The 22,854-nt window shown below is 37.1% G+C and overlaps 1 protein-coding gene across 1 annotated transcript in view; it reads left to right on the plus strand.

Annotated features, from left to right (window-relative positions):
- The first annotated feature begins 1,833 nt into the window (after positions 1–1,833).
- Positions 1,834–22,854, plus strand: part of SUCO (SUN domain containing ossification factor) — a 79,556-nt gene continuing 58,535 nt past the window's right edge. Inside the window, exons 1-3 of the mRNA XM_017866867.1 lie at positions 1,834–2,792; positions 20,707–20,821; positions 22,452–22,562. Of these exons, the coding sequence (XP_017722356.1) occupies positions 2,731–2,792; positions 20,707–20,821; positions 22,452–22,562 (288 nt within the window). The 5' untranslated portion in view covers positions 1,834–2,730. The remainder of the gene's footprint in view (positions 2,793–20,706; positions 20,822–22,451; positions 22,563–22,854) is intronic.

Below are 22,854 nucleotides of genomic sequence, written 5' to 3' on the forward strand. Positions count from 1 at the left end.
ATATTCTTTCTTGCCATTTTTGGCATATGTTATACTTTTAAGTATAGTGACATTTATCTATACTAGTTTTATTTTATATAACTATTACTCACTTTCTTATACTTGTCTATTGAGTTATAATAAAATTTTCTCTCTTCTTTTTCTCATTATATTTAACAGATAGGTGGAAAAATGTCTACCAATTCTTTAAAGGTCAGCTCTATGGAATTTCTATTTATTTCATCTGGAGTCTTAGAATAGGAAAGAATCAACATAAATATAGAAAGTCAGGCAAAGAAGCTAATTTATGGGAAAAATGAGTTCTATTTTGTGCAGGTAAAATTGGAAGTGATAGAATATCTAAATAATATGTCCAGCAACTACTTAAAAAGAGGTTGGGATATAGGTTTGGGAGTCAACAGTATAGTTGAAAATGAAAATTGCCCAAGAGAAAAATGGAAAAAGCTCAGAGTAGTGAAGGATTAAACCTTAACATGAAACCATGGAAATGAAGTTCAAAAAGAGAAAAGAACATTTATAGATTGAAATAGTAAAAGCTAATAATTGGATGATAATTAGGTGAATGGGAAGCCTACCACAGAGGTATTAATAAAGCTCCAACTGCCGGAGAAAAAGGAAGGCAGGCAGGCAGGCAGACAGGCAGGCAGACAGGCAGTCAAGGAAAGAAAGAAAAAGAAAAAAGTAAAATTCTTTGTACTTGCATATTCCAAAAAATCATTGCAGGGACTTGGTGAAAAATAAGCGGATGGGTCTGTGAGTTTGGGATGAGAGGGATAGGAGACGTAGCTTGATAACTTCCTAGATTTGAGACAAGCATGTATTCGAATATAACTTCTTCTGCTGTGATGTACTGAGGATCAGCTGAGGGATACCTCAGCTGTTTCCTATCCTGAATAAAAGTTCCTGGAATAAGAGGAAAAGGGTGTCCAACACGGTAAAGAATGTCAATTTATCCCTACCCTTCCATTGCCCCTACTTTCTTTTAAACTTGCATATTAATCATTTGATACTGTTTTTGGGTGAGGTAAATATTTGCTTCCCGCAATAGGTGAGAGATGAAAGGATCTTATTATCATATATTAAGAGTAGCATCAGCAGATAAGTGGAACTGTTACCTAATTACTGCCAGAAAAGGCAGTTCAGGGTGAACTCCAAAACCAAAATTTTCACTTTGTATAATTTCTCTAACATCAAATTGACTTATATCCAAAAATTACAGAGTGGGTGAAATTATTCAGTTCTTTGGGACTACAATTAACATACAATTCAACTTAGAAGGTTCATGAGGAAATTCCGCGGCTCAAAATTAGGCGTTATGTGGGCATTTTACTGAGGGTTTTTTTTCCCTACGGCCACATGAACAATAAGTAACACTTCCTTTAAACATTTTTCACACTAAACATTATGCCATGTTCCAAGGCACAGACCATTGCAGCCTCCGCCCCCTCAGCGGCGTGAACACTTGGAATGGGCACGCTGCCCATTACTTAGTATTGAAAGTGGTCACTTTTTGCTCTTAGGTGAGTGTAAGAGACTGCCTTCCCCACTTTCGGTGAACCTCAGGACTTGGAGCGTCTGTGGGTGCTCCTCTAATGGGGACAACTCCTCCCTTCCGACTCCATCGCAGAGAACCCAAAGTTCGAAAGCAACAGAATGAAAACCAACAAAGCACACTTCAAGAGAGTTGGCAAGCGGCGAAATTCTTGTTGAAGAGAAGAAAAAGCGAAAGGTTTTCCGCTACAACCAATCAGATGAGAGCATTCTTGGCACGCCCCTTTCTATCTACCAATCAACATCTAGCTCAATGGGGCAGTCCATTGATACAGGGAAAGGGTCTTTAAATTTTATTAGCACAGCTTCCCTCACAACCCTCACCCCAGTCATTCTAGGCCATCCCACGAACTGTGCTCAAAAGAGGAAAAGAGTGCAACACTTCCAAAGCTGATCAGTCTCGTGGTGAGCAGCGAAACTACAGACTTCACCAACAAAACCATGGATTCTAGGAGGGACAGGGAAAGAAGAAAACGGGTTCTGGAAGGCAAACTACAATTCCCAAGGGCGCTTGCGCGGACTCAGCGCGCACGGGACGAGAGGCGGGCCACTGTAAGGGGGAATGCGAACGATCACGGGGCTCTTTTGAACGCTAGCCCGCAAGTGGGCGGGACCTGGGGCGGGCGGAGCAGCGACAGCGTCTGCTCCTGCGCTTTGTGGTCTCCTGCCTCCTGCTTCTCCGCCTGCGGCGTCGGAGGGGGCGTGGCCTGTGCGGAGGCTGGTGGGGGTGCGGGCGCCGCGGGACGTGGGTGACGCGTCGCTTTCCAGCTCAGCGGTGTGTGAGGTGTCGCGGCCCCGCCGGCGATTGGCTGTTGAGAGGCGAGTACGCGGCGGCCGTTGGTCGCTGGCCTCACGGAGCAAGGCCCCGGGCGGGCGGGGAGGATATGGGGTGGCAGTGGCGGCGGCGGCGGCTTCAGGAGGCGGGCGTGGACGAGCCGGCGGCCGCGGCAGCTGTGGTCCCCGGAGTCCTGTGAAGCGCCCCTGTCCGCGCGGCTGTGGGGCCCTCGGAGAGGGCTGCCAGGACGCGAGCCACTGAGGAGCCTCTCAGCCAGCGCCACAGCCTTTAGGATTATCGGTTCCATCCTCGCGGTCCTGCTCCGGCTCCTCCATCTTGGCCTCGGCGGTGGCGGCTGCCGGGAGGATGTGCCGCCTTCTGGCAGGGGGAAGAAGGAGGAGAAGATGAAGAAGCACCGGCGGGCCTTGGCCCTGGTCTCCTGCCTCTTTCTGTGCTCTCTGGTCTGGTGAGTAGCCGCGACGACAAGGGAGTCCCGTGAGGGGAGTAAAGGGGAGGGAGCAGCCCAGGTCACACCCCCAAGTCATCTTGGCTTTTAGGGTCCGGGTTTCCAAGGCCCCCTTGGAAGGGACAAACCGATTACTTCTCGACTCTCCATCTAACTGGTCTGGTAGTGCTCTGTGCGGAGATTTCCGTGGTGTATTTTGGAATTTACAGAGACTCAGTGGGAGAGAGAGAGGTGCCGAGGTAGAAGGAACCACCAAGTGCCTTTGTACTCAGTTCTTCTACCCCTTGGAGACGGTGCAGGGTTTGGGGTTGGGTATTCAGATCGATGGTAAGTAAGTTGCTCCGATGTGCCGCTGGTCTTTGCGTTCTTAGTGTGGTAAGGGGATAAAGCACCTCGGATGTGATGCGTTCCGGACGTGCGATTTCAAAACTGACTGATCATGAAGGTAAGAGTAATGTGTAAGCAGTAGTTCTCCTGGACATTTCTCGCACAGTGTTTGATCCCAAGTACACTTGGGCCACTGTTTTGGAAACCTGGGGAGTGTGTGTGTGTGTGTGTGTGTGTTATGAAGCATTTTTTCAGTTGGTTTGGTGGAGAGGGTGTCTTAGATGTAGTGTGTATAGTAGTTTTTGGTAATGTCCCTTAGTAGAGGGAAGGTAAATACTGTATTTTGAAGGCGGGAAGAGTGCTTTGTCCCTAAAGCACCCCCCAAGTTTTACGGAGTTTCCGTTTAATCCCAGGCACTTCTGGAGTTTTTTGAGGAGCAGAGAAAGCTTGTAAGTCGAAAGACTGCTCTCACCGTACTTGGAAAAGCCATTCTTTCCTCCCAGGGAATTTCTTCAAAGATGTGTAACAATTGATGACTGAAAACATCTTTCTTCAGTCAAGGCTATTTGCTGTTTGTTGTATTAAAATAGAAATTAAGTTTCCTGTTTTGCTTATTTCTGCAGAGCACCAACACTATTTTCATTTTTATGGATGCCTAATGGATTCCAGAGGCACTGAAAGTGTAGAGTTGTTGCTCACATAAAATAATACATAAACAAGGGGAAGAGAAAACTCTAGCCTGGCTGAGGGGTTTTGATTGGAAGGATGGTAGAAGTTTTTGAGAACAAAAAAAATTGACTTCTTACCTTTCATTCTAAATCCTTTTAATATCCACCTCCCGTTTTTAATAAAATCCTCCCCTTTCTACTTACTGTGTTGGGAACGGAGAAGTGCCTGTAAGAGATAAATCCACTTACCTCATTTTAAATTTAAATTTGTAGATACTGAAGCTTGTATTCATTTTCATCTCTTTCTGGGGCTGCCTAGTTATACTCGTAGACTATATTTTCTTTCCTCTTTTTTCTTGGTCTTGCCCATCTTTAAGCCATGTTTTTATTCATCAAAACTTTCTGAAATGGCAAATAAGGAAAAGGTTAACACTTTCATTCAAGTTTAAAAACACACCAGTATCTCTGACTTTTTTTTTTTTTAAGTTGGATGGTGTAAACGAAATCAAGCAATAGAATGTGATTCTTACAATCATTTGTAAATTTAAGTTAATTCTGCTTCTATTTCTTTTGGGAATTTCTGGCTATCTTTTGATTAAGCTAACCATCAATATGTTTTCTCACCTTCAATCATTAGCTCTAATGAAGAGCTAATGAATTTCCCTGTTAGGGAAAAAATAGGTTGGCCCGGTATTGAAAGTAGTAATAAACTTCTGTAAAGTTTTTTAACTCCTAGTGAGGAAAATGGTATGTGGAGAGTTTAAGAAAAGAATGTGAACATGTTAAGAAACTTTAGCTTAGGAAACTATTGGGTTAGTTTATTTTGAGATTTGTTTAGACCGCCAAATTTAGACATTTTAATTATTCTTTAGCAAAACGATTAAAAGGCACTAAAATAGGACATTAAGGCTTAAAGGTTTTTTTTTGAAGGGTGATGATGAATGAGATTGGGGAAGAGGAGTGGTATGTGGTGATGATTGGCAAAGGGTGCGTTTTTTCTTTGAAGACTCTGCTTTCTTGCCAAGTTGAAATTAATGGCACTTAATGGATTTCTAACTTTTGCTGCAATCTAGTATGGTATTTCTTTTCCCAACAGCCCCATTCCCTTTAACAGAAAGGGCTACCAACAAGTCCTAGGGTTAGATAAAACGTTTGCAAGAGTTGATGAGTGCCTTTTAGTAGCCACTTTTGTCTCTTTTGTTATTCACAAATTGTCTCAAAATTTTGTGATCCATTTGTTTTGTAGATTTTGAGTGCTGTATGTCTATTCTACAGTATTCTAGTTTCTAAGGTTTCCCCTCTAATGCTACCAATATTACTGGTAAGTTTACTATCATAATTTCATAATCTTGATTATGTCTCCCCTCTGCTTTTCTTCCAGGCTAGAGTACTAACCTTAGATTATGTTCACAGAAAAACTATTTCATCTATGTCATTACTCATTTCTTTTGCTGTTTTTTCCTGTTGCATACTTTATGATTTTTGATCAAGTAGAATAGAGTATTCTAGGCATAAATGCGCTATAGCTGCAGCACAGAGCAATGATAGCTAATATTTACTGACAGATATCTATGTGTCAGGCACATGATGTTTATCTGACAATAGCACCTTTAATCTTTATAAGAGCCCTGTAAGATAGGTATTATTATTAACTTCCTTTTGCATTTTACATGTGAGGAAGTATAGAGGTTAAGTAACTTGGCTAAGTTTAAGCAGCTGTTAAGTTTTGGAGCTTAAATTTGAACTTAGGCAGCACAGGCTCCTGAGTACCATAGTCCTTTGTAGGTCAGAAGGCCTGTATTTTATATGTGTGGCTCCATCATTTACTAGATATGTGTTCTTTGACCTGTTATTTAACTTCCTTGAACCTTAGTTGTTATATCCTCAGAATGGGGAAATTGATCCACTCATACTTCACAGGGTTGTTAGGACGATGAAATAATATAAATGAGAGATCTTTGTAACACAGTAACCGTGTATTATGTAAATATTTCATCATAACATTATTCAACCACATTTTTTTTCTCATACTTACTGTGCCAGATGTTTTTATGAGCACCGAAAATCTAAGATAGAGGGTCACCAGCTTGTCTTGGTTTTAACACTGGAAGTCGCATAACCTAGGAATTCCCTGCATTAGTTTCCTATGCCTGCTGTAACAAATTGACACAAATTTAGTGGCTTAAATCAACTAACATTTATTACCTTACAATTCTGTGGATGAGAAGTCCAAGATATGTCTCACAGGGCTAAATAAAATTAAGATGTCAACTGGGCTGGTTCATTTTGGAAGCTCTGAGGGGAGAATATTTCTCTAGAGGCCACCTGTATTCTGTGGCCCCTTCCTCACATCAGCACTCCAACCTTTTTTTTCATTCCTTATGTCTACTAATGACTGGTCCTCCTGCCTCTCGCTCTTATAAGGACTATTGTGATTACACTGGGTCCACCCAGACATTCCAGGATAATCTCCCTATCTCATAATCCTTAATTTAATCACATCTTCGAAGTCTCTTTTACTATGTAAGGTAACATATTTAGGGATTAGGATGCAGACATCTTTGAGGGGAGCACATTATTCAGCCTATACCCTATACCATACTCCCTCAGTCGTGGGCAAACTGGGAAAGCTGCATTACCTTCAAGAGGAAAAAAAACCACAATTAGTGGATATTCTGAGTGTGTCCCCTAATTAGTAAAACCTTGTGCATGCCCCTTAATTGTTTACAAGTTATATACATGTGCCAATATAATAATAGTATATTAGTATATGTAATAAATTAATACAAGTTAGATATTTAAGGAAAATGAGAACAAAAAAATTCCGTTAATGGTGCCTTTTGTTCTCATTAAAATAATAATTTTTAATGAGAGCTATGTGATTGACCTACTAGATTATTTGACATCGTAGTATAGAAGAGGAATAGTTTCAACTACTTAGGAGTCAGCCCTGTCATTTTCTTGTTGGCTGTGCTTGCATTATTAAATTCTTTGCAGGACTTTTTTAAAAAACTGCTTCCCGATGTTGTGAGGGTCAGTTCAGTTAAAACTGAATAATTCCTAAGTCTACCTAACTGGGCAAACAGAAACCACAGTGAATCATGGTGTGCTGTAAGTAAAACCCATTGTTTGTGAGACTTCCACTCTTTCCCTGGGTTTCTGCCAATAGTCCTTGCTGTTCTTGATGTGTGACCATCTGACCCTTCAGACCAAGTATGAATCCTTACATTAATCTTAGTAAAACTTATTTTTTTTAAACTAAACAAATCTGTTCTTCCTTCACCCCAAAGGATCATCTTGGAGAAGCTTGTATTTAGACTTTCGAGAAGAGCTTGACATTTAAACAAGACTTACACATTTGACAAATGTAACAGGTACTTACAAAGGTCTTTAGGAATAGCAAAGGAAGAATTCATATCCTACTTATGGTTCTGTCACTAACTGTATGTCTTTGGACAGGTTACTTCTGTGAACCTCAACTCTCATCCATAAAATGGTCTGCAGGATGGATAGTTCACGATGAGAGAATTTTGTTGTAGGCAGAGAGAACACTCTTAACCCAGTTATCTAGAGCGTGAGTGTATGTGAGGAGGGATGGGAAGAGAAGCTAGAGCTAGGTTTTGAAGGGATTTGATTATCATGCAGATGAATTCTGATTCTAACCACCTGACAGAGGCTGAGCAAGTTAAGTAGTTTAAACTGGAGAACAGGAGCATGATGTCACGTGGATCTTTTAATTAGATCGATGTGGAGGATAAAGTGGAATGTAGGGGACATACTTTGGAGGCAGGAGGTCCTAAGTCATGGTCCCACTAGAAGAGAGTTGATATCTAAATCAAGATGCTGGCATTTTTGACCTTAGTAGTAATTTTTCTGAGTGTGTCAGACCAGTTTTATTAATTTAAGAGGTTTATTTCCTGGTTTGTGATTATATTTCTGTACCCTTTTGCTTTTTCTCTCATAATTGCTGGTCTATTAATATGCATAAGTGAGCAGAAAAAAATTTAAAAACTACAATAATATATAAGCTGTTTTTTTTATTTTTTGAGGTGATGAATAGAGCATATTGGAAACATATAGATAAAATATATTGAAAATTCCCCAGAAAATCTGGAGGAATTTTTTGCTTGTTTCTGCTTCTGTCTCTTAACTTTAAAGGTTCTGAATATATTTCTTCTCTGAATAATATTTGAAATAAATAAAATAATAAAATAATCCCATTTCTCCAAATCATTCGATGCCTTATTTTTTCTTTCCCTGAATAAACCAATGAAAGATGACCTTTACAAAAATGATTTTTTTAGTGGAACTTAATGTGAAAGACTGAGGAAAAAAAGTTTATCTTTGCTCTGGGATATATATTCCAAAGAAAGCACTTGGTATTTATATTTATAAGAGGTGTTGGGTCATATAGTGTCAGATTCCATTCAGACAAGTTAGATGAAGCCAACTTGCCTTAATAGGAAAAGGTCTGTGAAAGAAGGTGTGTGACATCTTTGCATAACACCTGAACACTGTGTCCAGTAAAAGATGGCAAATAACGTGTTTCATGTTGGTCCTTTATGTTATTAAACATTTGAGGATATACTGGAGTGGAAGCAGGTAGTAGGGTTGACAGGCAATGGAAAAAATAAAAGGTATCAGCTCTTTTGAGCTTTGGTTATTTCTTTTTTTGTTTGTTCATGAACTTGTAGATTATTGTTTCACTTTTCTCAACAGTCTGAATGGATAAATGAATCAATATGTATAACTAATATTGTTATGCTTATAATGAAAGGGAAACTTAAAAAATTTAAGTGCTTTATTATTCTCAAGTCATCTTCAAATAGAAACACGTGATGCTTTTGTTTAGTAGTTTATACATAACTAGAAAGAGACAAAATCTCTTTACTTGAAACTTATCTACGTGTTTTGGATTATACTTTAGCACCAGTTTTATGTTACCTGCTTTTTCAAGGCCATATTTTAGACTAATTTCACAAGTCAGATTGTACGTGTCACAAGGGAATAGGAAATTGCTTTGAATATTTGCAGTATAAGAGTGTTAATCCTTTGGGATAAATTTGTTTAATGCAAGTTTTTTTTTGAAGATTTGGTTTTATTTAGGACTTTGTAATTAATTGCTAGTTAAAATTATTTTACATTTTACATGAAAGTGACACCTAGCTTTATTAGAAAGTATTCTGTAACATTAATACGGTTCGTAGGTACTAAGCTAATTTTGTATTATGTAGCGTTTGTAATCTACTGGGGAAAAAACATGTAAAGCCTAAGAACAATGCCTCACTCATAGTAAGCACTACTATATAAGGTATTCATTGACTCTAGATACTTTGGTAATTTGTTGAGTAGAAGTAAGATGGCCTAGGTTTCAGAGTTAAAAATGGGAATTTATAAATCCACTTAAAATATTATTTGATTATCCACAATGTATTTGGTGTGGTGAAGGATACAGAAGAATTGTGAGACTTGAGCTCTGTATATAAGCTGCTTGTTACAGTACAGATAGTGGTGTAGTGCATAAGGTGTAAAACTATGTCAGAGCTTGGTTGTAGTCCTTCCTTTGCATTATTAATACGAACATTTATTGAGTGATTATTTCTCTTCTAAGTACTAAATACTATTCAAGGTAATATACATTAAATTATTTTATTCTCTGTATCAATGTTTTAAGGCAGACACTCCATTTTAAAGATGAAGAAAGGTGGGCACGAAGAAGTTAACCAGCTTGCCCAAGTTCTCACAGCCAGGAAGCAACAGAGCCAGAAGCTAAGAAGGCCAGGTTCTAAGCCTGTGTTCTCTTAACCAGTATGCTGTGCTGCCAGTTGGCTGGTAGATGGTCTTGGGCAAGTTTCTTCACTTTTTCTAGTTAATAATTTTATCTGGCAAAGTGTCAGCTTTTTTCATCTGAAAATGTGGGTGCCTGGATTGGCCTAGGAAGGAGTGGACATTGGAATTGTTCATGAAACTTTTAAAAGAAATACACATACCTAGGATTCTTACCTTGTAGATTTTGTTAGTAAGTTTGGGATACTCTTATGCATTCAAGTCTGTATTACTGTATTAGATTAACTCAGTTTATTTTTTGTATATCTAACATTCTAAGATATCTGGTTTGAATGTTAGTAAACAACACAGAAAACTGAATTGCATAGTAAGTGCTTAGGAGAAAATGAGGGCTAGAGTTCTCAAGGAAGGCTTGACTTGGGTTCAAGGGAAATGTGTGGTTTATAAACTGCTTCTGTGCAAACAGGAGCTTCATGAGCTGAAACAAGATGTACTGGTGTTGATAATATGAATAAATGGCTATTTCTTTATGTGTGCATGTGTATGTCTGTATGCCTGCTTGCAGTGGGTAGATGGCACTTAATTGTTAAGGAGAGAGAGAGTTATGAATAAAAGAGATAATCTAGTTGATATGGGTAGGAGTGGTAGTAAACAGACAAGCTTGAGGAGAAAGAGATAGATTTCAGAGATTTTGGTAGATTTTGCAAGCCAGTCCAAAGAATTAGATAATAAAGATTCAGCAAGAAAAGTGGTGTTGTGAGAACATTATTTTGACATAATTGTGCTAGATTTTTTTTTTTTTAGAGGAAAGAGACTTAGAGGGATGAGTACAACTGACTTTCCACGTCCACAGATTCAACCAACCTCAGGTTGAAAATATATTTAAAAAAATAAAAAATAACAATACAACAATAAAATACAAATAAAACAATGTTGTGTAACAGCTATTTACATAGCATTTACATAGCATTAGGTTTTAAATCACCTCTAGATATTTATATGGGAGAATATGCATAGATGTTTTAAATCACCTCTAGATATTTTAAATCACCTCTAGATATTTATATGGGAGGATATGCATAGGTGATATGCAAATGCCATTTTATATAAGAGACTTGAGCATTCTCAGATAATGGTGTCTTCAAATCCTGGATCCTAAAAAGCCCTTGGAGTAATTGAGGCTTGTCATAAGAACAACTTAATCTTGGCAGTAGAAACAAAGAAGAGGGTACAATAAATAGAGATTTTTGAGGACGTAACTGATTTGTTTTTATGAAAGGTTGGCAAGCTGGCAGTGCAGTGCAGCAGATAACAGCATTAGGCTAGGATTCTAAATAACTGAATTTTAGTTTGCCTCTAACCAAACTCTGTTCAACATCCCCTTTCTGTTACCCATCTCCATGCAAAGAGATATTTACTTAGGTTTCTGTGTGCTATATCCTATACAGGATTCTGGTGGACAAAACAAAAGTAGCGGCTTTCTTAGAGCACACTGTCTCTGAGAGAATACATTCTAGGGCCTAAAATTATGAATCTGTGAAATAAAGTTCAGTGAGAAAAGAAATGTTAAGCGTTTTTTGTTTTTTTTTTTTTGTTTGTTTGCTTGTTTGTTTTAACTTGGGCAACTAGAAGAATTGGTGGTGGTCAAAAAGAAGTGGAAGAGTTGGCAAAGGGCTTGGAAGGGGAAGGAGCTGTTAGTTGGAGGTGAATGGAATATCCAAGTAGAGACATTTTATGGGCACTTAAAAATGCAGACTTGAATGCAGATAAAATTTGGCCTGGAGTCCCAGGCGCAGTGGCTCATGCCTATAATCCCAGCACTTTGGGAGGCCCAGCACTTTGGGAAGCCAAGGCAGGTGATCACCTGAGGTCAGGAGTTCGAGACCAGCCTGACCAACATGGAGAAACCCCGTCTCTACTAAAAAAGTAGAAAATTAGCCGGGCATGGTGGCACATGCCTGTAATCCCAGCTACTTGGGAGACTGAGGCAGGAGAATCACTTGAACCTGGGAGGCGGAGGTTGCGGTGAGTCAGGATTGTGCCATTGCACTCCAGCCTGGTCAACAAGAGCAAAACTCCATATCAAAAAAAAAAAAAAAAAGGAAAAGAAAATTTGGCTTGGCATTGTCCTCATAAAGCAGAGATCCCCAAACGCTGGGCTGGGGACTGGTGCTAGTCCGTGGTCTGTTAGGACCCTGACCACGCAACAGGAGGTGAACAGCAGGTGAGTGAGCATTACTGCCGGAGCTCCACCTCCTGTCAGATTAGCAGCAGAACTAGATTCTCATAGGAGCACGAAACCTACCGTGAACCGCACATGCTAGGTTCTGTGTGCTCCTTATGAGAATGTAATGCGCCCCCGCCCACCCCATTCATGGCAAAGTTGTCTTCCATGAAACTGGTCTCTGGTGCCAAAAGATTGGTGACCACTGTCATAGAGGGAATCATTTTTGAAAGAGATCATTGGACTTTTGAAACAGAATAAAGAAAGGTGCCAAGCATAGTAAAGCTCTGAAAGGAAGGAGGAAACTGGTAAAGATAGATGGAAAAAGATTTAAGTAAGTCATTTGAGTGGTCAACAATATAAAATGTCTTAGATAAGGTTGAAGAGCTTGAAAACTGAGAAACAGACCTTGTTTTCAAAAGAGGGAAGTGATTGATAGCTTTTGGGAGTGGAGAATAGAAGGTATTTGGAGAGCTCGTAGGCATGAATTCCACACATTTGTTTGGCAGCAAGCGGAGGTAGAAGAGTACTTAAAAAAAAAGTTAACATGTAGAGTAGCTTCGTACTTGTTTGCTACAACCTATTTTACACAGTGCCACTGGATTTATCTTACATGCAACTTTGATTATGTCAGTCCTCTGATGAAATATCTTTCAAAGGCTCTTTGAAGGATAAAACTTTAAACCTTGATAATTTTTAAATGCCTGCAGTCTGACCCACACCAACTGTTGTAGCTTTATTTTCTACTTTTCCTAATAGAGACTTTGTTTTAGCATGGCTGATCTGTTGGCCTGGTAGTAATTTATTTGAGAACTATGTAGTTTCTAATTGAAAATTAAGGTAACAAAAGTACTGTCACTTGTGTTTTAGAGGCTAAATATACCATACCCAATTTCTGAAAATATATTATTATCAAGTATAGGGTATGATTATTTCCAGCATCTTAGAGGACAAATTGTATTGATTGAATTTCTAATGGTAGGTTAAGATATAAAAACAGAACATATCACGTTGTTTACTAAGTGCTTCTCTGTGTTGGATCAATGAAATTATAGGCCAATTTAGTGAAACAATTTTCTAATAGAATTTGATATGTGGAATATTAAGCTAAGAGAATTTAAGACTCAATCCTACATCAGAGTGAAGATTAAAAGTCAGAACTACTGAAATGCAAAGGTTTAATTAGAAACAGGCACTAGAACATAGAACTTTCTTCAGCTAAGCTGTACAGTTGCATGTGGTTTGACTAAAGACTGTTGAAGCAGCCAAATAGAATAAAAACTGCAAGGAGAAAGAGGTCCAGTGTGCTCTTACCTATTAGCAGATAGACCAAGCAGAAGAGAAGCAACCTTAAAAGAGCTCCAGGCTGATAACGTGGTTTAGAAGAATATCTGTCTTTTAATAAAACATGATGGAGAGAAATTAGGTTGCTTAAGCAAAGGCACTAGAGGCCTGGTGATCTTTTGGTCTTGTTTTATTACCAGTGTTTGACCAAAGTGGCTTCCATATTATTCACCCATTTCCCACAAGTTTCTCAATACTTTACAGGATTTTTGTAATTTTTTTCAGGTATCCAGGAAGTAATACTCAAAAACTATAATGTTCACTGTTAACTTTAACCATACTGCCCTAATTGAGTGGCTGGCACTGTATTTCTGTACAAGGGATTAGTTTTGAATTTATGTTTAAGAAGCAGTTCTTTATTGCCTAGTTTAGTTATTTCTTTTACCACAAAGTCTTTTCTCATTCTTCTTTTAAAGCTGTGAAAAGCTTTTCCAATTCATAGTCAAAGTAGGAGCTCAACAGATCATCATGCTGGCAAGAGGGCAGTGTATTCTCTGCCTTGGAGTTGCTTAGTCTTATGTGAGAAACAAAAATAAACAGTTAATTTCATTTCAATGTGTATGTGCTCAGGTAGAGATAGCCAAAAGACTGTGAGAATTTAGAGAGGGACCGCCCACCAACCCCAGATTGTGGAAATCAGGAAAATGTTTTAGACCCTTACTAGTTTCTTGCCCCAAGAGAGAATTATAGGTATTTTGTTAGGTTTTAGATAGTGGGAGTGGGAGTAGGTACAGAACATTCTTGAAAGAGGGAACAGCATGAGCCAGAGACATGAGACAGCGCACTCTATGTTCAAGGAACTATTACAGGTAGTTCTGTATCACTGAAGCATAAAGTGAAAGGCAGGGAGAGTGGCAGGAAGTATGAAGCTGAAGACGTTAGTAGAATTGTTAGAGATTTTTAAATAGCATGTGGAGAGGAGCTTGAGTTTTGTCATGTAGTTAATGGAATCTATAAAAGGTCTTAAGCAGGGGAATGGTAGTGTGATAATTTACTGTTAGATTTTTGGCAGAGGTGTGAATGATTGATTCGCAGACGTAGCAAGTTAGGAATTAGGGAGATCTGTTAGGAGTTTGCTCTAGGTAAGAGATAAGGGCTTGAGTTAAGGCAGTCAGAATGGAGATTGAGAAATGATTTAAAGAAATTTAGAGTAGAATAAACGAGATGGTCAAGGGAGGGTGAAGGCAAAGGAATAGTCACAGGTGTTTTTCAGGTTTCTAGTTTGAGGACTGGGTAGATAGCAGTACCAGATGGTGGGATCAAGGATATGAGAGGAAGAGATTTGGAAAAGGAAGCTAATGTGTTCAATTTTGGATTTAGATGTTTTTGAGATATCTTGGAATATGAAGGAAGAGAGATGCAACTTTTAAATGATCTTTATTTATCATCAACATTAATGTAGGGTATCACAGAAGGGTTTTAAGGAATGTGCCAGTTAGGAAAAGATAAGGGCTGAAGATAAAAGTTTCAGTAGCCGTCAACTAAAAACCATGAGAGTAGGTAAGTCTCCTATGTAGAATATAAAGGGAAGATTCAGAACCAGACCCTTGGAGCATCAGAATTTAAATAGTGAACAGAAGCGGCATATCAAAGGAGACTCAGAAACAGGAGTCAGCGTGAGATGAGAAGCAGAAGTGTGTAATTTGACAAGTCAAAAAGGAGATGGTTTAAGTTAAAACAGCAGTCAGAGGTACCACATGCAGCCGGGGAATCAAAAAAAGCTAACTTCTGCCACACCATACTAGTCTCAGTGGTACAGTGAGGGCAGAAACTAGATTTCAGCAGGCTGAGGACTAAGTAGAAGGTGAAGAAGTTGAGATTACAAGTATAAACTACTGTAAATTTGGTAAGTGAAAGTAGATAGAAAAGGTAGTGACTGATAATAACTGACATTTCAGTACATATTCTGTGCCAGGCTAAGCATAGCATGTACATTTATTTCAGTTCTTTCTAATAAGTCCATTTTACAATTTTGATATTGAGTTGAGGCATAAAGGCTTGCTTACTTGCTTTTTTTTTTTCTCACTCTGTCCCCCAGGCTGGAGTACAGCAGCATGATCACCACTCACTGCAGCCTTGACCTCCCTGGGCACGGGTGATTCTCCTTCCACCTCAGGCTCCTGAGTAGCTGGGACCAGAGGTGTGCGCCACCATGCCTGGCTAATTTTTGTATGTTTTGTAGAGATGGGGTTTTGCCTTGTTGCCCAGGCTGGTCTCCGACTCCTGGGCTCCTCTTAAGTTTGTCCATACTCTTGGATTAAAGTATTAATCTAATTTTTACAAATAAGGAAACTGAAGCTCATAAGTTGCCCATCACTCACCTTGCAAATTTAGATCTCTCTCTAAAGTGTTGGATTTTTCCATGTTGCTACATTTCATATTTAATATTTTCTAGCTAACAGATAAATGAAAAGAAAGGTAAGAAGATAACACTGTTACATTCACTGAAGAATTGGTGATACTAGTCAAGGCTAGTTACGGCATAATACAAAAATAAAACAACTATCACAAAGGAGAAGTTCTGATTAACTACTTCATGATTTTCGTAATGGCAACAAATGATAAAGATGAAGGCCCTGTAGTGTAGTGGCTAAGAGGCCCGTGCTTCAGAGTCAAAAAGATCCAAGTTTTAACTCCAGATCCCCACTTATTAGTTGCAGGATCTTGAACAGGTAATAAAACCTGTATAGGCCAGGCACAGTGGCACTTTGCACTTTGGGAGGCCGAGGCAGGTGGATCACTTGACCCCGGAAGTTCGAGACTAGCCTGGGCAACGTGGCAAAACCCCATCTCTTCCAAAAATACAAAAATTAGCCAGACATTTTGGTGCTTGCCTGTAGTCCCAGCTACTCTGGAGGCTGAGGTGGAAGGATCACTTGAGTCTGGGAAGGGGAAGGCCGCGGTGAGCTGAGGTGGCACCACTGTACCCCCGCCTGGGTGACAGAGTGAGACCCTGTCTCAAAATAAATAAATAATGTACAGCAAAATGCATAGACCTTAACTGTATAGTTGGATCAGTTTTGACACATGCATACATGTATGTAACTCACAGCCTCTCAAGATACAGAATATTCTCATCACCCCAGAAAGTTCTCTCATGTCTTTCTGGTGAATCCCCCAGAGGCAAGTAGTAATCTGATTTCTGTCACCATGGATTAATTTTGCCAATTCTGAACCTTCATCTAAATGGAATTATACAGTATTTACTCATGTATTTGACTTCTTTTTCCTCAATGTAATGTCTGATATTTACCCATTTTGTTTCCTTTGTCATTAATTAGTTCCTTTTTATTGCTGAGTAGTAGTACACTGTGTGAATGTACTACAGTTTGTTCTTCTGTTAGTGGTTATCTGGGCTGCTTCCAGATTTTGGCTATCTAGTCCCTAGTAAAAACTACTAGGGACATGCTTGTACAAGGCTTTTTGTGGACATAGTTTTCTTTGCTGTTGAGAAGTACCTAAAAGTAGAATTGCAACTGCTGAAACGTGGATATTATGTGCTTCTCGATACAATATCCTGAGAAAGTCACAACATCACTATAATATCCTGAGAAAGGCACAACAAAGGATTCTGACTGAGAATACCTAATCTGAATCTGGTCATCATGATACATCAGACAAATCTCACATAAGGACTATACTATTTAAAAAGAAAAGGGACTGTAGCCTTCAAAAATGTTAGTGCTGCATAAAATAAAGCTCCAGAACTGTTCCAGGTTAAATGATACTGAATAGACATGACAAATGCAGGACATGGTCATAGATTTAATTCCGTATTGGAGAAAGGAATTCTAAAAAAGACATTATTTGATTAACTGACAAAATTGCAATGTGGACAGTAAATTTTTGTGTCAATGTAACACTTACTGAAGTTGATAGCTGTATTGTAGTTATTCAAGAGAATATCCCTATTCTGTGGAAATAGATATCACAGTATTTTAGAGGTAAATTACTGGGAGAGAGGAAACAGAGGGAGAGAGGGAGGATGAGTGAGTGAGCATGGGCAAATGACAAATAATGGAAGAAATTAAGTAAAATATTCACAATGGGTTGATACAGCTAAGGCATTTGTAGATTTTTTTTTTTGTACTATGCTGCCTACTCTTCTGAAATTTGAAACTATTTCCAAATAAAAAATTTAAAAACCGGGTTTGAATTTTCTCCTATGTGTGAGATGTTCGTAGATCTATTCAAGTTTATTTGTTATCAGTCTGTTACCAGTTTTTTCCATTCCTTATGGCAGTTTTGCTGTTTTTCTAGAAACTTTCCATTTCTCCTGTTGCCACATATATTGTTATATATAATTTATAATATTTTATGATTTTAAAAATGTTTTCTCTGTGGTCATTTTATCTTTTTATTCCATATTTTGTTAATTTCCATTACTATCTTCCATTTATTGGTTTTGCCAGAAGTTTGTCTAATACTTTCTTCAAAGAACCGACTTTTGATTTTCTTAATTTTCTTTGCTGTTTTTGTTCTCTATTTTAGCAGTGCCTGTCCTATCCTTCCTTGTTTCTTTGCATTTGTACTGTCTTTTATCTTTTTGAGTTGAATGATTAGCTCTTCTGTTTTCAGCATTTGTCTTCATGTATTCAGAAGCATAATTTTCCTGCTATTGTCTCATCTACATCCCACCAATTTTGATTGGTAGTCTTCTGCTGATTATTTCATAATGTTGTTTCCTTAACCTAAGGATTATTTTGCTACACATTTCTTGCTTCTAGGCTTGGGATATTGTTAGCTGTCTTTTTGTTATTTCAAATTTTGTTGCAGCATGGTTGGGGAATATAATCTTTTAGAGCTTGAGTTTTTGGAATTTGAGGCTTCTTTTGAGGATTCGGTTTGTGATTGGTATTTGGGAAATATTCCACGTGTCCTCGAGAAGAATGTTTTAATTTGTATTTGGTATAAAATTCTGTATCTTTGATTGAGCTTCTTACATGGCATATAAATATCATTTTGTCCACTTTATCTGTTGTTTTGTGAGGTAATTTAAAATAGGCCACCATAATTTTTGATTATTCTCTTTCCACCTGTAGCTTTGCCCATGGTTGTAGTGTATTTTCTACATTGTTAGGTGCATATATATTTGTAATTCTTTCTTCTTTTTACTCATATATAATAAATCGCTATCTTAATAACATAATGCTTTCCATCTTGTTTGGTTTCTATGTTAATTAAAATGGCTACTTTGTTGTTTTCATATTTTCTTAAAACTGTATGTACTTACTCAAATTTTTAAATGAGTTGAAAATTATCCCTAATGTTTCCTAACAGGGCCCTGTATCTAACATAATAATTGGTACTTACTGGGTAATCTTACATGCTTGTAAAGTTTCTTCATTAAAACTCAAGAGGAAAACAATTCATTTGAAAGTGACAGACTCCAGTTTAGTTTTATTAGTCAAGCTTAATAATTGCAGACTCCTCTGCGATTATTAAGCTTGGCTCATTTGCATATTAGCAGATTCTTTATCGCACATTAATGTCTTTCTAGAATTCATTATTGCATTATTTTGCTAGATTTATTTGACAGTATGATAAAAACAAAAAGTTGGTTCAGTAATTCTGTGCTAGACAAATATAAGAAGCTGTCATTGCAAGCCATTGGATACCATTTTAAAAAGGTGTTTTCTTTCAGTCACTTTCACATTAAAGAATGCTTTCTTCCGTAATGAAATCTCCCTTGGCATAATAAAGAATGTTTTCCACTTTCTTAATGAAATCTTCCTTGCCTCTTCAGTTGCTATATCCTTTAGAAAAATTTTCCTGAGTCCCTCTCCTATTCTTTTTAGTATGGATGAACTGACTTCTCTTTTACCCTAACACTTAACCGTTATTTTTTGAAACACATAGTTGTAACATACACCCTTAAAATGGCAGGATGCCTAGAAGTATTAAAGATTGTAGGTTGCCACAAGAAAAACTTGTCACCACACATTCAAGTTGAAAACCTTCCTTCAAGGAAAAAATAGAAATACAATTTCTAAAATGAAAGCAGTAGGTTTAAGAAATCTCCAAAGTCTTTAAACCTAGGCATTCCATTTCTTCTGGTGGTGTTTGGGTGCTCTGATAACTAACCTAGACTGGTTGCCTTCTATTCCTTGTTTACAGCTATCTTCCTGGGAATTCTCTTTCTAGTCACCCTGGGGGTTTCCTTTGCCTCTGTTATCTCAGTATCATATTGCTGTAATTACTGTAGTTTCATATAGATCTAGTCCCCTCATATCAGAATATTCTTGACTATTTCTTGACTATTTCTGGCTTGCTTTTTATACAAAAGTCTCCCTTTTACCACCTCAGTATGTGGTTTTCAGACTGCTCCTATTATTTTGAATTGTGAAATTGACACTTTTTCCAAGTAAAAGGATTGTCAAATATTGGCAGTTTCAAACATTTCTACTTACTAGAGGATTTCTTGCCAAGTTTCTATCTGGGCACTTTATTGTTTCTATTGTAAATGAGTACTTGTTATGATTTGAGAGTGTTGATTTGCCTCTTAATTTTATACTTGGGAATATAATTTTTATGTCTGGGACTTCTTTTAACAGGTGATTCTTTTGAATTTTCCATTTATATAAACTCATCTGCAATTAATGCAGATACCCTCATTATTTGAAACTGCAGATACTTTTACTGTCTTTTCCATTTTTATGCCTCTTTTATCTTCGTGTTTTGTAATGCTAATGAAAATGGACATTCTTGTCTTATTTCAGATCTATATAGGTGTCTTTTAGGTTTCCTCACTATGTATAGTACTGACTTCTAGTTTTATGTATTACATATGTATTTTCCATGTTAAATATATAATTATTCCTGTTTCATTATTGATTCTTGAAACATTGATGGATATATAAGTTTATCAGATGTTTTTCAGTAGCTGTGGATATAATCATAAGATATTTTTCCTTGATATTTTTGCATAGCAAATCAAGTTGATTTTATTATATTGGAACGGTTTTGAATGTCAGAGCTGAACTCTACTTGATAATAATTGTGGTATATTTCTCCTTTGGTATGTTCCTAGAGACTTTTTTATTGTTTTCTTGATAAGTTTTGCATGTTATTTCATAAGTACTATTAACCTCTAGTATTCATTTATGTGTGTGCTATTTCTGTTAGTTTTTGATATCACTGTTAGGTTCTCTATGCAAAAATAATTTGGAAGCTTCTAGGCTTTTAAACAGTTGAGGTAACTTTAGGATTATCTGTTCTTAAATATTTGTTAGAATTTATAAGAACTGTTGCTTTCTGAGGAGGTTAGCTATTTGACAACTTTCTCTGTTTCTTGTGTTGTAATGATCAGATACTGCTTCTGGTGAAGACTTTCCTGTTGTACCTTCATGGAATTCGTAATGTCTTACTTGGAATGCTGATAATAATGTTTATGTTTTTCTTATGCATATTGATTTTCATCATTAAATTGTTAAAAGGTATTAGGATAGGAACCATCTGTCTGTCGCCTCAAATTCTAGCCCATATAGAAATACGTTGACTTAACAACTTTTCTTCTTTTCTTTCTCTTTTCTGTTTGTCGGTGGTGGTGGTGGGTGTTTTACAGGCTTCCCAGCTGGCGTGTGTGTTGTAAAGAGAGTTCTTCAGCTTCAGCGTCGTCATATTACTCTCAAGATGACAACTGCGCGCTAGAAAATGAAGATGTACAATTCCAGAAAAAGGTGCCTTAAATAAAGTTAACATTATAATTTGTGTGTCAGCTTTCTGAGAGTGTCTGAAAACACTCAAAATGAAATAATTTCAAAATGCTGTGCCATAATTTTGGTGGAGATTTGTATTTTCTTTGCTATTACTCAGGTAATTCTTAAATTATGATTGCTCAGAGATATTTATATGTTTATTTTGTTGCTTGTATTTGGAATTTTGTAACATCCTTAGTCCTATAGTATAGGGTAGTACATGTTCAGAGAGCTGAAAACGAGTGATTTGTTTTAATGATCTATAATAATTAGAGTTTTTAAAGAAATCCCAATTTTGCAAATTAAAAACTATTAGAAATGAGTATTCCAGGGAGAATCTACAGTTAGTGGCTTTGTAGTTTGTTTTATGTATTTAGGTGCAGTAAATATAAAGACTCCAAAAAACCTCATGATCTTAAAACATGTTATTTTACCATTTTAAATGATAAATTGTGAGTATTGACTTGATTTGGCTTTTGCCTTTAACTTCAGTGTATTTATTTAAAATTACTGAAGTAATTTATATTGATATAAAATATTTATTATTTATGTCTCATTCCTTTCCCCAGAGGAACAACAGTTTGCTATCTCTTGTGAAAATGTTCGGACATTGTTCTATGGGTATAGATAACACCTTTATATATGCCCACAAATCAATATTTTTATTTCTATGAAAATATCATATAAATATATTACAAATTGACATCCCCCTTCCCCCCCAGTGATAGCTCATATATCATCTTTTCATGTTGATATATTCTGAATGGCTGCATTTTAATCTTGTTATACAGACATATTATTTATCAATTGTTTATTGACAAACTTTTGCATTTTGTTCCCTGCCATGTGTGCACACATATGTGTGTTTTAACACATATTTACAGTTACATACTTGAGGGTTTTTTTTTTTTTTTTTGCATATTTAGAGTAGATTATGTAAATTTAAGTTATGTTGGATATATTTCTGGGATGGAGCATTTAAAATTTGAAGACTTGCCACATATCTCCAAAAAAACTATAATTTTATATTTTCACCCACACAGTATGGAAGATTTTGATTTAATCCCCTTTTGATGAAGCATTTTGCGAACAAATGTCATAAAATGAATTTAAGCAGAGCATTAAGGTGGAAAGCATATTCTTTCAGCAAACGTTTACATACCTAGTATGAGCTGTATAGGCTGAGGTAAACAAAGATTGAATATGAACTTTTATGAAAGTTACACTCTAGAAGGCATAAAGGTATTAGAAATTCTAACTCGAATGTATGTCAAAAAAGAGATGAAAGAAAGAGCTTTATGTACCTTCATTTGTCAGATATTTATTAGAGTTTTACTAGGTGCTTAAAACAGTGCTGGATGGTAAGACTAAAATGCTTATTAAGAAATCAAATGAAGTTGTTGAACTGGTGTATTGCACATTTTAAGTGTTATAGCAATGAGGGGATTCGAGGAAATAGACAATAATCCTGTAAACAAATTAATTAGAGACAAATACACAAGTCAGTTTTTTGGTTTTAAAGTATGGAAAGAAATGGTCTTCATATTGCTTTATAACTTTTGTAAAACAGCTTTATCAGGTGATCTTTTTTGTTGTTGTTGTTGTTATATAGGATGAAAGAGAGGGACCTATCAATGCCGAATCATTGGGAAAATCAGGTTCAAATTTACCTGTTTCTCCAGAAGAACATAAATTAAAAGATGACTCTATTGTGGATGTACAAGTAAGCTATGTTGCTTTGATTTTTAATAATATGTCATTTCAAACTACTTCACAAGGTTGAAAACCTCTGTTTGGTCACCATATTGTGTGTGTATTGTTAGTTTTTTCACTTTGAGGTACTCTGTAACTGGACTTAAGATTACTTACCTGCTGATAGTACTACTTTTGAGAACATGTATAATTACAGATAATAATAATAATAAATGTGACTAGTCTCTTGGTAGTAAAGGTTTGAGTATAAATCCTCATTTCTTCCTTGGTTCTATTTTGGTTCATTATGATGTATCTTGTCT

The sequence above is a fragment of the Rhinopithecus bieti genome, unplaced genomic scaffold, assembly GCF_001698545.2.
Source record: "Rhinopithecus bieti isolate Rb0 unplaced genomic scaffold, ASM169854v2 scaffold_1853, whole genome shotgun sequence".
NCBI lineage: Eukaryota > Metazoa > Chordata > Mammalia > Primates > Cercopithecidae > Rhinopithecus > Rhinopithecus bieti.